The sequence below is a fragment of the Euprymna scolopes genome, chromosome 3 (genome assembly GCF_053919585.1).
Source record: "Euprymna scolopes isolate OS-2025 chromosome 3, ASM5391958v1, whole genome shotgun sequence".
Classification (NCBI taxonomy): domain Eukaryota; kingdom Metazoa; phylum Mollusca; class Cephalopoda; order Sepiida; family Sepiolidae; genus Euprymna; species Euprymna scolopes.
In genome coordinates this window covers 117,382,624-117,397,321 of record NC_136484.1, presented here as the reverse complement: position 1 = coordinate 117,397,321, position 14,698 = coordinate 117,382,624, and the positions used below count along the sequence as shown (strand labels likewise).

At 33.1% G+C, this 14,698-nt stretch overlaps 1 protein-coding gene across 7 annotated transcripts in view; it reads left to right on the top strand.

Annotated features, from left to right (window-relative positions):
• The window catches only part of LOC145258202 (rho GTPase-activating protein 7-like), a 671,840-nt gene that overhangs the window by 535,400 nt on the left and 121,742 nt on the right, over positions 1 to 14,698 (top strand). For all 7 annotated transcript variants that reach the window (XM_080116103.1, XM_080116114.1, XM_080116150.1 and 4 more), the window contains one exon: positions 13,377 to 13,458. In XM_080116103.1, the coding sequence (XP_079972229.1) occupies positions 13,377 to 13,458 (82 nt within the window). The remainder of the gene's footprint in view (positions 1 to 13,376; positions 13,459 to 14,698) is intronic.

Here is a 14,698-nt window from a genome sequence, read left to right as displayed (position 1 = left end):
ATAGATTTATTCCTTTAAGCAAACTTTGAATAACACTCTACATTAGTATCATTCATCAACACCTATGGATTCATGGAACTTCTAAAATTCTGCCCATACAGCTAAGGATACCAAATATGACCCTTCTTCAGTCAATGCTACAGCAAACCAACACATATACTCTGACATACGTAATCGAGTATTCTGGTCATTTCTTTTATACTAAAAAACATAACATACTAGTTATATATAACTAGATGAATACCCGTCCTCGGATGGGTGAAATTTATTTGGTGACTAGAACAGTTGTGCACCATTTTTATGTCCCCTTATGAAGATTAAAATCAAGATAGGATACTAAGTCTTGTATCTGGAATCCTTATTCTTACTTTGATCAAAATTAATTATATGATATTGATTCTATAAAACGTCTTGGATTTAACGCTTAAGCTTAATAAAAAAAAAAAATGAATATCAGGAAATCTTGCTTAACTAATAACTGTGAATCCAATTAAATGCAAACATAATTGAATTTTCAAAATGGAATTTGTGATATTATACCCATTAAAAGTTAATGTATTTCAAAGAAACTGAAATTTAGAGGATATTTATTAATCGTGTACCGATTGTTTGAAATCTGAGGTACCTGAATTTTCACAAAAAACTTTCACCTCATTTCCACCCCTTTAGCATAAAACTAAATTAAACTACACATAAGTCCACATTCGGACCTCTTACACTTAGCAGCCGTTTTCCAAAATTCTTAATGATCGGTTAATTAGTTTCAGAGTGAATCCTGTGCATACAAATATATAAACATATCTATTTTGATTGTACAGAAATTCCCCTCTGAACTAAATATCGTTGGTTTGCAATAAGATGCCATGTACTAATTCATTACGTCTAAGTTATTAGTCACTATCGTATGTAATTTTCAAACACAATTTTAGACACATTAAGTAGTTATGATAAAATGCTACATTGCATTCTACGAGCAACACCATCACAATTGCGACATCTATAGAGGAAGGAGGGGGAGTGTCAATTCCGAAAGCCGTTCTTAACATAGTAAGCCGTAGTTTAATTTTTTTTATAATGGAGGAGGGGAGCATGCTTCCACCGGGCAACGCCAGTTAACGGGTTCTGCTAGTAACTTAATAAAGATATGTAAATTATTTGTTAAAGAATTCTTCGTAGAGATTTGGAGAAAGCATCCCTCAAGCAGACGAAATTATATTTTCTTAAGATTCTCGGATACTTATAATTCGTTTTGATCAAAGCTAGAACAAGATTGTCGTGTCTGTATTTGCGTGGGTTAACATAAATATGTAAAATTAAGATGGTGTTATTGGTTTAGAGCAGGAGGACATAGAATGTTTTATTCAATCCTGCTTGTGTGTGTGTGTGTAACACACAGTGTGTAAGGTATTAGAGTACACTTATATTTTTGTAATTTAAATTAAAGATATACTAATTAATGTTTTGCTTGATTTAAGAAGATCCCATGTTAGTTACTATTAAAACTAATGAAATGAAAAGACGCGTAATAGTGTCTATGGAAGCGAAACTAATTCAGAAATTGCAAGATTTCTAAAAGTTGCCAGTGATGATTTTAGGTATTTTTTTTAGCAGTGAAGGGCACATTATGCCCCCTCATTTTTTTCCACAAGACCTTAGAGTAAATGCAGATGCCTATGTTGAGACTCTTCAAACCATTGTCAAGCTTTGGATAGACAACTTAGCTAATGGAAGAGCCTATGTTTTCTAACAAGATTCGGCACCATCCATAAAGCTTTCAAAATCGAGAATTTTCATGATAATGTCACACCAAACTTATGGCATATATATATATATATATATATAAACACGTTTCAGTGTTTAATCAATATAACTCATTTTTTTTTTTTATTATTCTTAAGATTTAAATAGCTCAAGGATTTAAGTAGTCCATCGTAACATTAAGCTTTATGTACGCAATGACTTTTATGCTTGTGCTTATATATATATATATATATATATATATATATATATATATATATATATGGAGTAAATGTCCTTCTTGCACCCGGTTCTTTTATGCATTCCTAAAATCATAGAAGACCTTAAATCATAATAAGACATTAGTTTCATACGCTTGACATATTCAAAAAATAAGATGGCATAAGCTTATGGTTCCTCCCTTCCCCTTTCAAAGAAATAGGCCATATTGTATCTGGGTCTGTTCTTTCTTTCTTTTATTTATTTTTCTTTTTAGGGGCGTACGTTCATTTTTATTTTTCCGTTGTTATTCTCTTTGCTTTTTGTGTAATTTTAGGTAATTTCCTACCTCTATTGGAAGTAACACAAGTGCTTTTCATGCACACCAATATAAGTAAAAGCATCATGGACTCTGTTAAAAGAACAGGCGCGGTTATAATAAGTGCTATTCAATTCAATTATATTTAGAATTATAGAAACTAGTGTGTGTGTATATATATATAAGTGAACGTGTCTGTGTATCTGTCTGTGTGTGTGCATTTCCATATGCAATAACTCGGTCAATTTTAATCTACAGACTCGGAATTTGATATAGGGGGTACTGAGATTTTGGAAAATCGATGTGATCGGTTTTCGGCCAGAAATTTGTTGATTAAGCGGTCAAAGTTCACCGATTTGATCTTTGAGAACTCTATCAAACTCCTTCATACAATTTGGGGTCTAAACACTTGAAATTTTAGATATAGGTTCCTTGGACATGGATCTAACTTAATAACTTGATTTAATCCCAAAAGAATAAATTTTAAGGGATCATAATAGGGGTCAAAGTTAAAAAAAATTGACAGCTTTTTTTTTTTTTTTTGCTCAATATACACTAGTATATCTATAAAAGTGAACGTGTGTGTGTACATTTCCCTACGCAATAACTCTCTCAATTTTAAGTCTACTGACTCAAAATTTGATATACAGGGTACTGAGATTTGGGAAAATCTATGTGATTGGTTTTCGGCCAGAAATTTGCCTTTTAAAGGGTCAAAGTTCAACGATTTGACCTTTTGAGAACTCTACCAAACTCCTCCGACAATTTTGGGTTTAAACATTTGAAATTTTAGATATAGGTTCCTTGGACATGGATCTAACTAAATAACTTAAAGCTCAACATTATTAAGAGGAGCAAAGTAATATATTAAATGAAAGATAAGAACTCCCTTATTTCATTCCACGAGCTGGCTGACCTCGAAACGTCAAACCCCAAGTCCTGCAAGAATTTAAAGAAAACATCAGGAACAAAATAAGGGAGTTCAATCACAATCCAGGGATTCTGCAACCTGTCATGTACAATGTTTTGGAAAGAGCACAAATCTGAAGAGCTGAAAATGGGCAACATTTAAGACGTTATTATTCATAAATACAGATTGTTTGAATTTTGCATTTTAAATTTCCCAATGTCTTAGATTGTGTTTAAATATCAGAAAGATATCATCAAAAATAAAGAATCTTTTTAAGTTCAAAATTCTTCAGTGACTTTTTGGACGCCCTTTGTTTACAGGATTCACTCGTCATGAATTTTTGAACACAGGTGTATAATGGTTAATGATGTGGATTATATTTAGTTTAATTCATGCAAAGGGGGCCAGAAGCCCTTTCTGAAAATTCAGGACTATCTAAATTTTCAGAAAAATTTTAGCATTAGTTATTAGACATCAGGATGGGATATTAATTGGAATTCTAGGTGTAGGCGTGGCTTTATATCTCTCAACTCAACAACCCTGGTTTCTTAACTCAAGAAATAATTGCTTGCAATAAAACGTTTTACACTGAAATTTAGTCTAAACAAGCAATAGCCATACTGTACTGTGAATTTCTTTGCAAAATTAATTTCTGCCCATGTTGGTACTGGTTCTCATATCTAAAATAACTCAAAACAGTTTTGTGTGGCAGACATCGATACTAGTTTGATTTCCCCTTAGGTAAGTTGTTTTAATTACCTCTTAGTAGGTATACTACTACTACTACTACTACTACTACTACTACTACTAGTTTCCATTTCTTTGCCTATGGATGCTGAAGATGTTTTTTCTCTTTTCACAGTCTACATCTGGTAGTTAAATTTAACATGGTTAAATATTATTTTTTTTATTAATTACACTAAAATAAATTAAGCTTGTATTTAAATACTTGAAAATGTGAAAGGTAGTTTTTTTACTAGTTAAATTTTAAATCAATTACATTTTCATAATCTTTTTGTAATTAAAATGGTAACTAATTAGAAAAAAAATTATTAAAATGATTTGTACCTTTTTTTTTTTTTTTTTTTCAAAATTCATCATTTTAAACAGTCTACATCATCATCATTATCGTGTCCGTTTTACTTGCTCTTTAAACAAAAAAAATCGATTCCAAACTAACTTATATCTAACCAGATCTTTATCCCTCTTTTTCTCAAGTCCATTCTCATCACTTTCTCTCATGTTTGACATGGCTTTCCCCTGTAAACTGAATTCCTTACTTCGACTGTTCTACGTCTACCAAATCAAGCATTCTCATCCATTCTTGTAATGTGGCCACACCATCGAGGTCTCCTGTTTATGTACACATCTGCCTATACTGTCCAGAATTGTTTGATCTATTACTTGCTTCCTTTGTTCCAGCTCGCTTGACTAGTTGATCAAGAGGTCACCATAAATTCGCTGTTTTAATACCTCGTTGTAATACGGCTTCCTATTCCAGTAGTTTCTTTTCAAGGACTGAAAGGTTGTGGAACTCTCTTCCTGCTCACTGTTTTCCTTCTATCTACAGCCTTGGTCTTTTCAAGGTTACGGTCAATAGGCATTTCCTGTGTTTGTAGCAATCAGCTTTTGTTCTTGTTAGCTCCATACATCAAGTGGCTTCCTGCCTTGTCTTGAGCGATTTCCATAAAAAAAATAACAATCTTCCTTTAAGACTGTGTCTAAGACTCCTTCATTGTATCATTCTCATATCATTCCTCTCCGTGTACTGCATGTCCTCAATTCTCACTCGCCAGGTTTCACTTCCCTGTACCATCACAGTTTATGCACAAGTCTGATAGAATCTTCTCTTAATGTTTTGCTGGTTAGCTTTTAACTGAATGCATTGTAAAGTGAGTGTATTACAACTTTCTATGGCAGAAATTAAATCAATGGGAATTTACATCTACATCCTTTACAGATTTCCGTCCCATCATTAAGTCCCTGCCTCTGTGGTGAACCGTTAAAGCCATTGATTTTATCTCAATAGAAGCAGTATTCTGTGTTTCTGCTCGATGGAATTGTCTGCCAGAGGAAGTTGTGACGATGACTATCATATCCAGGTTTAAAGTGGCCTTCTGTCTGTTTCTTTACATGACTTGTTGCACTTTGCTATTTTTTGAGGTTATTTATTTATTTTTTGTTCAACAAATTTAGTTTGGGACTTTGTATATTAATTCAGTGATTGTTGCTTAGAAAAAAAAAAAAAAAACAATTGACTTAGCGAAAACACCTTCCAACTTCCTGTTGTTGAATACTCTGACTGCCAACGATGAAAGCCTGCCGAAATGGCATTCATATGTACTTAATTTCCTTCCATTCATGTGTTAGTTACTAGTGGCCTGGAGGAAAGGTGCTAGCCTGCTCCGCCAAGGGGGACTTCGTGGACTAGTTTCAAGTCTCCCGACCAGCAATAATTATCACTTTCTGCACTGACATATGAAACACTGGGGGTCTGTAGGTATAAAAATTGTTCATATTTATTTTAAAATTATATATATATATATATATATATATATATATATATATATATATATATATATATAATATATATATATACACACACGCACACAGTGTACCAACTTTGATCCACTAGGTCACACAGATTGTCTCGTAAATCAACTAAATAATCAGTTTAAATTCTTGTATATCTGAGCTTAGAATTTTTCTGAAATAATTTGTGCTTCGTGTATTGTGTACGCATGGATGTGAGTTGGAGGTTATTTTATTGTATTTATTTATTTATTTATTTATTGGCTTTTTGAATGTACCCAGTTCTCTTGATCTGCTGAAATAGGGTAGGAAGTCACCGCCCTAGAAACATTGTATTGCCTAACAGGATGCAGGGTGTATGTGTGGGCTGTGGGAAATTTGGCTGATCCGGTCACAGTTTTGTTCCCGGCTGCAGATTCTCAGGCCTTGATGCGTTCCATTTTTCAGTAGCAGCTGTGTAAAAAAAAAAAAAAAAAAAAAAAAAAAAAAAAAAAAAAAAAAAAAAAAAAAAAAAAACTCGGAGTGTGTGTGCGTAGCAGGGGTGGGCGGTGACTGGGAACTGAAAACCTTTAACAAAAATACAAACGAATTCAGTTCAGTTCACTTTGACGAATTGCAGTTTTGTTTTAATTGTGCTACCCACACTTTTTCACAAAATCCACTAACGGTAACAATTTGAATATGCCTTTTAGTTTAGTCTGGACTGTTATTGATTACGCCATTAATAAATATAAATCTTTATTTATATAAAGTTAGGTGCGTGCAAATGTTTATATTTGTGTGTGATTCACTCCTAAACTAATTAACAGATCATTATGAACTTTGGTAGACATTGTGCTGGGCAGAAGATTAATTAATTTTTTTTATTTTACTTAGGAGTCACCACTTATCAAGGCCTGAAGGCCACTCGAGGATAAAGGTTAATGAATGTAAGGTTGTAGTGTAGTAATTCTTAATGGTGTAAATTGTGTAGAATTTGATTATTTATGGTGACGGCTCAAGAACTTGTTTACATTAGATTTGAAGGCTACCATTCAACTGGGAGTTTCACAGGTTGGCAGTTCTGGGAAAGTTCATGGAATCTGCATTTAGATTTCAGCACAGAGTGGGGGAAATTGTATATAGCAGTTGTAGCTAGTAGAGTGATTTTGTGAAAGTTTAGCAAGGGGGGGGAACAAAGATTGGAGTTCAGTCGAGCACTTGCGATAAAAATGATTAATTTTATCTATTCTGCGAGTTTGATATAATAGAGGTCCACTCAAGGCAGGAGCATATGTATACGCTTCGTGATATACGTCGGCCATAATTGCTTAATTACATAAAGAGGAGTCAATCGGAGGTTTTGTGTTTCAACTCTGCGCCCCTGTCAAAAAATTTGGATTTGAATTGTCTGATAATTAGCGGAATTCTGAATTTATTGTCACCAAATAGCATTTTTTTATCAAAAAAAAAAAAAAAAAAAGTGGACGAAATTTGCATTCCACTGGTTTTTCTCTCTCAGCAAGTGATAAAGCACGTGGTGGTAAATTCTAGGTTAATATGCTTGTTCTTCTTGGTATCCCCTCAAAAAAGCCAACTGACTCCACTTATGTGTATAGCTATATACTACTAAAAGTCTGTATCTTCTTAGCATCCCCTTGGCAAAAACAGTTAACTCTGTTTGTTTGTTTGTGTATATCGACATACTACCAAAAGTCTCCGTATTTTGTTTATCTTCATACACATTGGATGGCGTCACAAAGGGACGATGTCACTCGATTAAATGGAGCTGGAAGACATTAGGCTAATCTACTTTGACCATTTGGCTGGGAGCAAAGTTATATTTCTTGTATTGCTACCACTTTATTGGTTCTGTTCTCGGTTAGTGAAAGTGAAATCCTTCTAGACTGAGGTCATTTGGACCCCCCCCCCCAATCCAGAGTTCCTCTTTATGGAAGAGTGCGATACATCCAAGTACATTGTTATCATTGTTCAGAACCAATGGTCAGGATTTGGAATCAAACAACTTAACCACAATAAATGAATGAAAAACATTCACAAAGTGCATAAGGGTTTTAACTTTGGTGTTATTAAACTTCATCATATTTAATTGATTATGTGTGACACTAGCCCATGGTACTTGTTGAAATTCGACTGAATACATGGAAATAAATAACTACAACACAAAAGTAAAATAGAACAGATATATTGAGAGCAAGAAAATATATACAATATTTACATTGAGTCCATTGGTAGAGTCATGGAGAGACCATCGCTGGAGAAGGTATCGGCTGGGTAGTCATCGATTCTCGATCTCATCTCTCCGAGTCTCTCATTGGGTCTCTCCTGTCTTTACAGTACCAACCATATTTATATTGTTGACACTCCACATATGCTAATTAGGTGGATCCTAACACAACAGTATTCTACTAATTCGGTGAGTTATGTTTTTTCATTGGCAAGTGTGACTATGTAAAATGCACTTAAATATGATATTTTCATTTATGCACATTTTGTATTCATTATTAGAGTCAATTCCTTATTGATTATCATATTGTATCCAATATATAGTAGTGATTTTAAAAGTTAAAAAAAATAACTTTGGTGCCATCAGCTAGAATCGAAACCAAAACATATTACTCTCCAATCCTATTCGCTACACTCTGACCTAAATCCATACACATACAAAAACTGAAAGAAAATAAGATTGTTTAACCTATAAATGTATATTTGTGTATGTATACAGAATCACTTTAGGTTGACTTATGCCTGCCAAGTGACAGGTTTTCATTTTTTACTCCTTGGCAGATATTTTTACCGGTTAAAGACCAAATATAATTTGTTCCACAGGTCCAAATCATCTATATATCAAGTCTCAAGACTGTAGTACCCAACATTGACTGAGGAGTCAGGTAGAGACCGTTCATCAGAGAGACAAACATAGACAAGGTTACTTTTATTTATATATACTAGCAAGGTGACCTGACGTTGCCTGGGATTGAATGATGATCAAACTTTTCACACTGCACTATTTTTATTGCCATAGAAGTCTATGAAATCGACCATTTTTCAATCAAATTGATTGAATACCTTTTTTTTTTTTTTTTTTTTTTATATAGGCATCACCACTTATCAAGGCCAAGAGGCCACTCGATGATAAGGGTTAAAGAGTATACAGTAGAAATTGGACAATATAGTAATCGTTAGTAATGAAAATTCGGTAAATTTGTTAACTTATATGGACGGCTTATCAAAAACTTGTTTATGTTAGACTTGAAGACAACCATATTGTAGTCAGCTGGAAAGCAGGAAAATGGAAGACAATTCCATAGGCGTGCACTTCTAAGAAAGAAGCTTTGCTCATGGAATCTACGTTTAGGTTTAGGCACAGATAAAGAGGTGGGGGGGATTAGTGATAGTGTTTTCTGCTAGACGAGTGTTTCTTGTGAAAGTTTGGGGAGGGGGATCATAGATTGGAGCTCAGCTGAGCACTTGCCATGAAAATAATGATAAAGCAGAGACAAACTCGCAACATCTCTTCTGTGAGAAGGTTGCAGGGAAGAGAAAAGGACACCTCCTACGAGGCTACGAAGTCTATTTTGAACTCTTTCAAGGCAGGATAAGTCCTTTCTAGCAGCTCCTGCCCAAATGTGAAGTAGTTACTACCTGCAGTAGTTGGGGACCTATTGCAGTGCACAGGGAGGCTTACATGGCTTTCGCAGTGACTTAATTCACAATACATTGTAGTCTACATTACAATGTAAAGAAGCTACTGTTGATTTTATAAAATTAAAATTAAAAATGCAAACGCCACATATACTTCAATTGTGCTCTAAATAGAAACATTCATTTCGAACGCGCACCTGTCATATCAAATGACATACTGTTGATTTTATATGCCTAGCCTTACTAATTGTGCAGTGATAATGGTTTGAATTAAGGTTTGAAAAAGTCAAGCATTATGGTCAAATTGTGCTCTAAACAGAATCATTCATTTTGAACTCGTCTCTGTCATATCAAAGAACCTACTGTTGATTTTATATGTTGAGCCTTTCGGCTTGTGTGATAAAACTTTTCGAATGTACTTCTGATGTTAATGTTATAAGGCGTTAACTTTGATCAAAATCGCCTGTTCCTTCTTTCATCGGATTATTTCAATTATCAATGCTTTTCAAAGACATTCCGATACAAAACTTATTTAAGAACACTGCCAGGCACATAAAATGCTGTTGTGTGAAATTTCATAAGAATCGTTCCTGCCGTTTCGGAGTCCATAGGGAACAAATTCAGACACGCAAAGTTCTTTTATACAATAGTAGATATGTAGAAAAGGTTTAGAAGGCTTTCACAATGTGAGGAATGTGATGTAGTCGCTGTTGATGAAGAAAGACGAAAACAAGTGATAATTTGCAAATCAATATATATATATATATATATATATATATATATACACACACATACATATATATATTTATTCAATTGTGTAAAGTATAAATGTCTTACTTGTGAGATCTGTTGTATATGAGAATATCCATTATATATTTCGGGGAAAAATCCCTTTTTCAAATGGTGTTTGTAACAAATTGTTTTCATCTTTCTTCATCAACACTGACTACATCCCATTCCTCGCATTGTGATAGCCTTCTAAATCTCTTTTACATACCTATCTCACAAAGTGCTTCAAGCAAACTGCATATCATTTTTATAATAGTAGATATATAGATAATCATCTGTGCAACCATGCTGTTCTCAGATTCAGATAATCAATTTGTGAACGAGTGCAACTATGGATATGCATGTGTGCTTTCATTGCACAGGCCATGATCTTCCCAGTCGTTGTGCTGATCTGACGTTGTTGTTAGATTCAGTCAATGTTGCAACAAAGGAATTCTTCCAAGAAAAATAAATTTCAGTTTAAAATCAATTAACAGAGGGTTTTTTTTTCTTTAAAGAAAATTAAAATGGTGTTCGTTTTTCTTAGTTGATATTTTTGCCTGACCAAACTGAAGCAAAAGTCCTACCAGCAGACTCCTTTAGCTAGGAGACCTAAATGTGGCTTCTCACCACAAACTGATAATCATTCACTTTAGGGAGTTTATATTTTGTATGTCACCTAATGCTGGGATACATGGAGACCAGTTGAGGATACGCTTTGAAGACCAGCTCGAAAAGGTACTATTCATCTACAAACCTATTTACTCTCCGAATGGACCTCAAGATGTCCAGACCTTAATGTTTAATGTTTAGAGTTTATTCATCCATCAACTTATCGATTACAGAAGATCCTTAAAAATCATCTAAAAGGATGATTGAAAGTTGGCTAGACCATCTACGTCATTGTTCATCTTCTCACAGAAAATACATTAAACATGTCATCGAATATTCGTGTTTCTCTTCTCTTTTAATAATGCTTTTGGTATCAGTGACTTTCTATTTTCAACCTGGTGATACCAGATCAGCCCCTCTGAAGATATTGGCTTCCTGAGATGAAATGAAGCTAACATTGATGCTTTTTTGTTTTTCTACTTTTTGCAAAACTTAATTATGTTCTGCAAAACCCAAAACAAAAACAACAATCCACCTTTTCCTTCTTCCCATTTCTTCTTTTCTCTTTTTATCTCCCCCCACCTCCTGACTGGTTTTCTAACTTTAAATGTAGCAAACATTAATACTGTAGCGCATTTCTCTCTCTCTCATTGCAAAATTCATGTTTTGCATGGCAGGGAAAATAAGCATATAAAATCCCCTGTAAAACAACTAAACCAAACACTACAAACTAGCAAATATATAAGATACAAAAAGCTTGAATAAAAACCTACAAAATAACTGGATGCAACATGAATACTGTTTTCAAAATAACTGGATGCAACATGAATACTGTTTTCAAAATAACTGGATGCAACATGAATACTGTTTTCAAAATAACTGGATGCAACATGAATACTGTTTTCAAAATAACTGGATGCAACATGAATACTGTTTTCAAAATAACTGGATGCAACATGAATACTGTTTTCAAAATAACTGGATGCAACCTGAATACTGTTTTCAAAATAACTGGATGCAACCTGAATACTGTTTTAAAAATAACTGGATGCAACCTGAATACTGTTTTCAAAATAACTGGATGCAACCTGAATACTGTTTTCAAAATAACTGGATGCAACCTGAATACTGTTTTCAAAATAACTGGATGCAACCTGAATACTGTTTTCAAAATAACTGGATGCAACCTGAATACTGTTTTCAAAATAACTGGATGCAACCTGAATACTGTTTTCAAAATAACTGGATGCAACCTGAATACTGTTTTCAAAATAACTGGATGCAACCTGAATACTGTTTTCAAAATAACTGGATGCAACCTGAATACTGTTTTCAAAATAACTGAATGCAACCTGAATACTGTTTTCAAAATAACTGAATGCAACATGAATACTGTTTTCAAAATAACTGGATGCAACATGAATACTGTTTTCAAAATAACTGGATGCAACCTGAATACTGTTTTCAAAATAATTGGATGCAACCTGAATACTGTTTTCAAAATAACTAGATGCAACACGAATACTGTTTTCAAAATAACTGGATGCAACACGAATACTGTTTTCAAAATAACTGGATGCAACACGAATACTGTTTTCAAAATAACTGGATGCAACACGAATACTGTTTTCAAAATAACTGGATGCAACACGAATACTGTTTTCAAAATAACTGGATGCAACACGAATACTGTTTTCAAAATAACTGGATGCAACACGAATACTGTTTTCAAAATAACTGGATGCAACACGAATACTGTTTTCAAAATAACTGGATGCAACACGAATACTGTTTTCAAAATAACTGGATGCAACACGAATACTGTTTTCAAAATAACTGGATGCAACACGAATACTGTTTTCAAAATAACTGGATGCAACACGAATACTGTTTTCAAAATAACTGGATGCAACACGAATACTGTTTTCAAAATAACTGGATGCAACACGAATACTGTTTTCAAAATAACTGGATGCAACACGAATACTGTTTTCAAAATAACTGGATGCAACACGAATACTGTTTTCAAAATAACTGGATGCAACACGAATACTGTTTTCAAAATAACTGGATGCAACACGAATACTGTTTTCAAAATAACTGGATGCAACACGAATACTGTTTTCAAAATAACTGGATGCAACACGAATACTGTTTTCAAAATAACTGGATGCAACACGAATACTGTTTTCAAAATAACTGGATGCAACCTGAATACTGTTTTCAAAATAACTGGATTCAGCATTAAATAACCCGAAAAGGATTGATATGCCGTTAAGTAAAACAACCAAACCCTACAAATAAATATTTGAAGATATAAAGAACTTGAAGCATAAAAACTGTTTCCAAAATAACTGGATTCGGCATTAAGTAACCTAAAAAGGGTTGATATGCCGTAAGACAAGAAAACCAAACTATTTTCCACAATTACAATTTACCCATGTAAATTAATTGTGATGAATTTTCTGATTTTTGTTTTCTTTCCTCATTCAATTTAGTTTTCACTGTTCTTTTCTTTAATTTTCATTTTTTGTTTTTCTTTTTCTTCATATTCTTTGAACATTTCCTAGGAAAAAAAAATCACACTTTTCATGTTTAAATCTGTCATTTCTTAATTTGTTTTATTTATTCCAGATGGGTTATTTCCCATCGATACCGAGTCTGTTAAAACCGACCATGATTTCCTTGATGATGATTCCTTCCAAGCTCTCTGCAGGTAAGCTATTTGAATTTCACTTTTCATTTCAAACTCTTTTAAATTCTTTATAGTTTTTAAGGAAATAATAGTCATATTAGCATTACAAGCGTATGCTGTATTTTCATGGACATAGGCAATATTACATACCTATTGTGCTTACACAAATCATATCTTTTTTATTTGTTGGTCAGTTTTTAAAAGAATTACATTGCTGGACAGAGAATCAGCATTCCAATGATAATTTATTTTGCTTTTATGCGGTCAATGTTTTTATGCTCCAAGTTAAAAAGGAAAAAAAAAAAACCTGTAAAATATGACGACAGCAAAAAGGGAAACTGTTTTTTCAATGTTTACATTTCATACATTACGTTTGGATACATAGGCGTGGGGTCAAATTTAATTTGATATGGTTGAAATTTTACAGGCTATATAAGCATAGAAGTCCATCTCTACTGGACTTTGATTTATATTTTTATGACCACAGGAAGCAAAGTTACGACCGAGCAAAGTTTACGAAGAATATTTCAAAATTGATAAGATAAATCGATCCTTGTACAGTTTAGTCAAGACATTAAAAAATGAAAATACCAAAAAAAGTTTAAATTGTATGTGTCCGTTATGGAACGAAGTTCTCTGAAAAAAAAATTTCACTTAATTTCATCAAGTAGTTTTTTTTTTTTTTTTTTTTTTTTACAGCGAAAAACAATTTATGATACCGAGCAAAATGTTCGATTTAGCTAGTATTAAAGATGGGAAGGGGTGTCAACGCTTTAACTGGAGTTATCTCACTTTATTTCTAAAATTCAAACAAAATTTTTTTATAAATCCAAAATGGCCGCCTTCAACGCGCTCTCATAAAAACATGTTTTTCCGCTGTAAAAAAAAAACTACTTGATGAAATTAAGTGAAATTTTTTTCCGGAGAACTTCGTTCTATAACGGATACATACAATTTAAACTTTTTTCGATATTTTCATTTTTTAATGTCTTGACTAAACTGTACAAGTACCGATAAATCGGTATATATCATCCATTTTCATAGAGATAATAGTTTCAAAATTATTTTCATGTTTAATATGTAAGTCTTTGATAATTATTGTGTGGAAATTTCTTTAAAATATTATCTTTTATAGAAATTCTAATCCGTTTCTGCTTTCAAAACGAAAGCAGAAAAATCAATTTCATTTTTTAATCTGAGTTTGTCAATTTCAAGAAATTATTTTCAAGTTTTTCAAATTTGATTTCCAAACAATATTATT